Source organism: Eutrigla gurnardus (assembly GCF_963514095.1).
Source record: "Eutrigla gurnardus genome assembly, chromosome: 3".
NCBI classification, from domain to species: domain Eukaryota; kingdom Metazoa; phylum Chordata; class Actinopteri; order Perciformes; family Triglidae; genus Eutrigla; species Eutrigla gurnardus.
The window spans coordinates 32028354-32034870 of record NC_139917.1 but is presented as its reverse complement, the minus strand read 5'-3'; the positions used below and the strand labels follow the sequence as shown (position 1 = coordinate 32034870).

At 42.9% G+C, this 6517-nt stretch overlaps 1 protein-coding gene across 1 annotated transcript in view; it reads right to left on the bottom strand.

Moving 5' to 3' along the window:
- Window positions 1-1229: 1229 nt before the first annotated feature.
- LOC311011636 (B-cell receptor CD22-like) overlaps window positions 1230-6517 on the bottom strand; it is an 8323-nt gene continuing 3035 nt past the window's right edge. Inside the window, exons 4-11 of the mRNA XM_084006685.1 lie at window positions 5036-5377; window positions 4226-4453; window positions 3895-4152; window positions 3521-3781; window positions 2071-2331; window positions 1636-1723; window positions 1480-1534; window positions 1230-1362 (exon numbers count right to left, since the gene is read on the bottom strand). Of these exons, the coding sequence (XP_083862811.1) occupies window positions 1297-1362; window positions 1480-1534; window positions 1636-1723; window positions 2071-2331; window positions 3521-3781; window positions 3895-4152; window positions 4226-4453; window positions 5036-5377 (1559 nt within the window). The 3' untranslated portion in view covers window positions 1230-1296. The remainder of the gene's footprint in view (window positions 1363-1479; window positions 1535-1635; window positions 1724-2070; window positions 2332-3520; window positions 3782-3894; window positions 4153-4225; window positions 4454-5035; window positions 5378-6517) is intronic.

Below are 6517 nucleotides of genomic sequence, written 5' to 3'. Positions count from 1 at the left end.
ATAAGATTTCTGCTTTCACCGAAGGAGGAAGTTCTCTCGGACCGCTGCTCCATCTCAGAGAGCAGGTGGTTAAAAATACATCCCACTTCCTTCCTGTTCACACCGTCGACCCGAATGCCAGTAAACAACCATCAGGTCTGAAATGTGACTGAAACTCCGTCATGTCTACAAAAAGTCAGAAGACGATGATATCTCCAGAATACAGTGGAAGACTTTGTGGAGGGAACCAGCGTGAGGCCAACTATAAATGAGGTGAGATGGGCCAACAGCTGGGACACCGACAAGACAACGCAGCTGACTGACGTGGTTACAGACGCTAGCCACGTTCATTTAGAGTCCGATAACACATGGGTTGATCCGTCGGGTTGGTCCAGACTGAAAAAGCTCAGCAACGCGTCCGCAAAACGTTGTTCGGACATTCATTGTCCTCAGAGGATGACAACGTCGACAATACGCAAAAGGAACCGACGAGAATATTAGTCACACGAGAAAATTGTATGCACATATTTCCTGTATTCCTATATGACATTTTTAAAAGACTTTACAGAAGTGACCTACTTATGAGTATTGTTAGCTGAAGCTCACTGCGACTGTTAGCGTAGATTTGTCGTGAGAACGTAACCATGACCGTTTGGCGGTAAACGACGCGAGCAAAGCCGACGCACACTAACCCTGTGGCAAAAAAACACCATCAAAACCAAAAAATGCATCATCAAAAGGATGAAGATTTACTGCAAAAAATACACATCAACGTGCGGGTGTTGAGGTCAGATGTTTCCTGGTTGAAACCCTCGGGAATCTGTCCATCTCCTCTTTTTCTTCCTTCTCCTCATTCTGAATGGTATTTGATTTCACGGACCGTCGACGAATCACTGAGGTTTCATTCAGGAAACATCTGTCGTCCACAGCAACGCCTTCTCTCCTGTCTCACTCATGAACATGTGACACACAACCAGCTGGGCTGGGACTCCTGTCGGACTGTACCAGGTTTTATTGACTTTGACAACCAGGACAGGTGCAGATTCATGAGCTGGTCAGGAGGAAAATAACGTTTATCCTCATGTTGAGTAATATGACGTGAAATAGAATTAGCTTAGATTAACACCACATTCTTCCAATGGTTCTGTTCCTGCTGCTAAACCTGCTGTTTCAAGACAAACGCTGGGGAGTTGAAGGTGAACGTGTCACTTCCTCCACATGCTGCAGAGCCTCGCCCCCTACGTTGTTTCCATCAGGCCGGTCTGAAGAAAATCCCAGAGGAGGTGTGAGGTTGGAGACTGTAGACCTGACTGGACTTCACACCAGGTCTACCTGCTGCTCTGCAGAGTCCGACACGTTCTGGTAGTCATGACAGGAGTCTAACTGATGGGGAGAGACGGAAACATGGACGTCATTCATGAAAAGCTGCATATATTAATCACAGACTGTCCATAAGAAGGGGGCGTCGTCATGGTGACTAAATGAACATCATGGTCTCACCTCCATCTCTACAGGTTCACGGGGTTCAGGGGTGGAGCTCCCAGTTTTCTTCTTCCTGGTTCGAGTCCAACAACAACAACACATACAAAATGAAACACAATAAGATCCATAACACTAAAACAAAAGGAATTAACTGATGGATTGTTATTGTTGTACCTCATCCACAGAATCACGAGGAAGAGAGGAATCAGCGTCACGACCACCAGAATCGACCTGATGATATCCGATAGGGTCGTTGAATTCCCTGGAAATATACGGAGAGGTGTCATTCAGCCAGAGAAATGGCACATTTACAGAAATGCTGATCAATGTGCACTGTCCTTTCAATGGATAAATGAATGAAATGTCAGTGTAGCATCAAAGAATGACAAAATTAGCAACATAGCTAACGGAGCAGCCACCTGGTTTCTAGCAACGTGTCTCGATAGGTCTTTTCATTTATTCTGTACTAGAGCCAATTAAAAATCAGGTTTTGGGAAGTACGAGTGCATATAACAGTGATGTGACTTGAGTCGGGGGTGAAGACTATTATCAGTGTGTTCACACAGAACAACCCCTCCTCAGAGCATCAGATGGAACTGAAAGACTCACCAGCTCCAAGAGTCAGATGGAAGGTGTTGTTATGACACCCTCTTGTGTTCTGGACTTCACAGTAATAAATCCCACTGTGTTCAGCTCTGATGTCAGTGATGGTGAAGGTCTGTCCTGATGCTATGGGTGAGTCTTGGTCCTCCTTGTACCAGGTGTAGTTAGCTGCTGGGTTAGCATCACTGCTACAGCTCAGATTCACTGAACTGCCCTCCATGACATCACCAGGAGGACTCATCGACACAGAGGGGAGCTTTGGAGCATCTGGAGGACACATATGAACTCATGAACATTAACAAAATATATGCAAGGTGGCGCTGAGGTGAAAAGCAGACCATGTTTTTCAACCTCCGGTTCTGAAAAGTGAAGCCAACACTGAAGCGCCTTAAAATGGCGACTCCTCTCTGGTTGTATAGAAGTCTATGAGAAAATGGTCCTACTTCTCTCTGCTGGCCACCAGGGGGCGACTCCTCTCTGGTTGTATAGAAGTCTATGAGAAAATGGTCCTACTTCTCTCTGTTGGCCACCAGGGGGCGACTCCTCTCTGGTTGTATAGAAGTCTATGAGAAAATGGTCCTACTTCTCTCAACTGGCCACCAGGGGGCGACTCCTCTCTGGTTGTATAGAAGTCTATGAGAAAATGGTCCTACTTCTCTCTGCTGGCCACCAGGGGGCGACTCCTCTCTGGTTGTATAGAAGTCTATGAGAAAATGGTCCTACTTCTCTCTGTTGGCCACCAGGGGGCGACTCCTCTCTGGTTGTATAGAAGTCTATGAGAAAATGGTCCTACTTCTCTCTGCTGGCCACCAGGGGGCGACTCCTCTCTGGTTGTATAGAAGTCTATGAGAAAATGGTCCTACTTCTCTCTTGATGTATTATCTCAGTAAACATTGTAAACATGAGTTTATGGTCTCAATCTCTAGTTTCAAGTCTTCTTGAATCCAGCATGATGTTCATTTAGTACATTATGGTCCATTTAGAGTCCACCAGACCAGAAAGCAGGGGATGCTTTAGGGGGCGGGGCTTACCTGCTGATTGACAGGTCGCTACCACGCTACCAATGCTAGTTAGCTACTAAGATGACTTTAATACTTAGCTGAAAGGTTAACTTTGATCATGAAGCTAACTTTGTTAGCAGCTTCACACCAGAATCCACATGGATCCGGATGCAGTAAGGGTGGTGGTCTGCCACTTGTGTTCACCTGACCCACCCGTCACTCCTTCACAGTCCAAATATGGTCACTTCCTTTCACTGGTTGTAAACATTCTAAGATGACAAAGGCCAAAATGCCAAAACTCGAGGCTTCAAAACCGTAGTTGACAAACCAACGGGTGACGTCACCATGACGACGTCACCTTCTTCTATACAGTCTGTGATTGACAGAGTTGCTATCTCAATCTAATGTAACTGATACTAAGTTGGGTATTTAAAGTGCTGATGTTTAATACTCACACTGGACGTCTACCAGCAGAGAGGAAGAGTTGATCTCTCCATGTTGATTCTCAGCCTTGCAGTAGTAGATCCCTCTGTCCTCAGAGCTGATGGAGGGGAAACCATAACGTCCTTCTGGTCCATGAAGCAGCGTTTGGTTCTCCTTGTACCAGGTGTAGTTAGCTGCTGGGTTAGCATCACTGCTACAGCTCAGAGTCACTGAACTGCCCTCCATGACATCACCAGGAGGACTCATCGACACAGAGGGAAGCTTTGGAGCATCTGGAGGAGAAGATTTCATACAATTTATTAATTACAAACCAGAAAAGCTTCTTTTGAAGTGATTTTAAACCCAAAATTAAGATTAAAAAGATGAATGTTGTGTTTTCACTCACATTTCACATCGACAGAGATGTGTCCAGATGTTGTCGTCCCCAGCTGGTTCTCAGCTACACAGTAATACTGTCCAGAGTCAGAGGACTGGATGGAGCTGAGGACCAGGAGAGGGTCTTCACTGAGCCTTAGTTGGGTCTCCTTGTACCAGGTGTAGTTAGCTGCTGGGTTAGCATCACTGCTACAGCTCAGATTCACTGAACTGCCCTCCATGACATCACCAGGAGGACTCATCGACACAGAGGGAAGCTTTGGAACATCTGGAGGAGATGACATTGCTTAAAAAGGTGTAGAAGCAATATTGTTATGAGTTCCACAGTGGAGAAGACTCACACACTGAGGGAGCTCTGTAGTTCTCGTGTCCTTTCAAAGCACAAGAGATGTCGTCTCCAGGATAAAACCGGTCCGTGTATGAAGATCCTTCCTCCCTCCAGAGTTCCTCCCCGTTCTTAAACCAGACGAAGGAAAGACCGGCTGCTGGACTGCAGCTGCTCAGACACGTCAGCTCTGCCTCGGCGTCGGACCGCCGGCCTGTCGCTCCGCTCACCTGCACCTGGAGGGCTGCATGTGACATGCCATTGGCTAACCGATAAAATCATGTGACACTCTGAACCCCGGTCAAACCACCAGTTCTTCATCGTTATTATATGAAATAACGTTGTAATCACATTCTTGTACATAATGATGATAAAACTATTGATGGCCAACAATGAAATTCACAGGCTGCCCAGCAGATAAAATATAATAAACATGTTAAAAGTGTTTAAAATGTTGAAACATGAATAATTATAATACAATAATATAATCTAGATTATTCTAAAATTAGGCAAAATGAGTAATTTTATGTCAGGTAGGCTACTTTAAGTTTATTTGATTATCTATTCAGTGGTATGACTACTTTTACTAAAGTACCCGATCGGAGTACTTTCTCCGACTGAACGATGTTCCTGATTAACAGAGTAAATAAACACTCTTATAAGTTTTAATGTTCAATGATTTGTAAACTATTTAATTTAATAGGAAACCATAAAAACTAACAAGGCTTTTTTAACTGTGTGATCATCAGTACCTGTGACTCTAACTATACTACTGCCTCAGTATATATATGTAAGTATACATGCAGTATTGTGTGTTCATCAGTACCTGTGACAGTCAGCCTTGTACCAGGTAAACTGCTCCGCCATTCAAACCATCTAGACTTGAACTTGAAGCGATACTCGGCCGAGTCGCTCTCTGTCAGGTCACTGATTCTCAGAGTGGAGCGTCCTCCCTCTCCTCCAATGACCTGAACACGACCTCCGTATTGGGAGTCAGGTCGTTCTGGATCCCCCCACTTCTGACTCCGTTCAGGACTGAACCAGAATTTGGATGTGACGTCTTTATCACTGCTGTAGTAGGTGCAGGAAATGTCCACCGTCGAGCCTTTGAAGGCACAGATGCTTCTGTCACTGTAAGTCACTCTGTTACAGGTTTGCTCACGGACACCTGAAACATAAAACATTTTCACTTCACATTTGTTTTATGTCGGCAGAAGGGCGTCCTCAAACATGGAAAAAAAATCCCACACAAATGGCTTCAGAGCCGTCGTAGTCCTCACCATCAGAAAGTGTCAGCAAAGAGGCTGGCAGACACATTTCCTGTGTAGTATCTCATAAGAGTATAGTATGTGAAAAAAGACAAAGTATATTGTTTCATAGAACAATATCATAAAGTATGTTAGAGTAAAAATGTGATAAAATATAAAAAAAATAGTTATTGTTATAGTGTTCATAGTATAAATTCATAGTATAGTTTGTAGATAAAAGTCAACACACAGTACGTCATTCAAAATTATAATATAATAACTTGTAAAATATCTTTTAAAAACGTTTTTTTCATCACTTTTCCCGACATACTATAATGACTTTTTCTGCACTTTTTTTTTTACATACTATACTGTGATTTTTTCCTCTACTGTTTTTTTTAACTATTAATTTTTCCAACATACTAGCCTATACTGTATACATTTTTCTTTACCTACATACTATGACTTTTCCTGAAACGTTTTGACATCCTGTGATAACCCCTCCAATCCAGCAGGGGTTTGTGTTCATTTCCTTCTCTTGCAGGACTGAACATGTGATGAGCCACACCTCAGCCTGATGTGGATGTGTGATGTGTGATGGACCTCCCCATCTCTCCCCATTTGTTGACATGACTGCTCTTTTGTTTGTTTCAGACATTTTCACATACCACACAAGGACACATCACTTCCACAATTGTTTCATTCATTTGGGCTGATTTGTGAAATAAATACATCTATGCATTACTTTAAATTGTCTGGTCTCCCCTTTTTGTTGCAGCCTTTGAGATGGCGCTGTAAAAATACTATTCTTTTTACTTTAATACTTTTTCATGTTTAAAAAAATAATTAAGAAAGGCATAGTGCAGTATGCCAAAATGTTATTACAAAAGTCATAGTATAGCATGTCGAAAAAAGATCATAGAATAGTATGTCAAAAAAGTAATGAAAAAAGTCAGTATAGTACGTTTAAAAAAGTAATGAAAAAAAGTCATGGTATATAGAATGTCGAAAAAGTAATGAAAAAAGTCAGTATAGTACGTTTAAAAAAGTTAAAAAGTAAA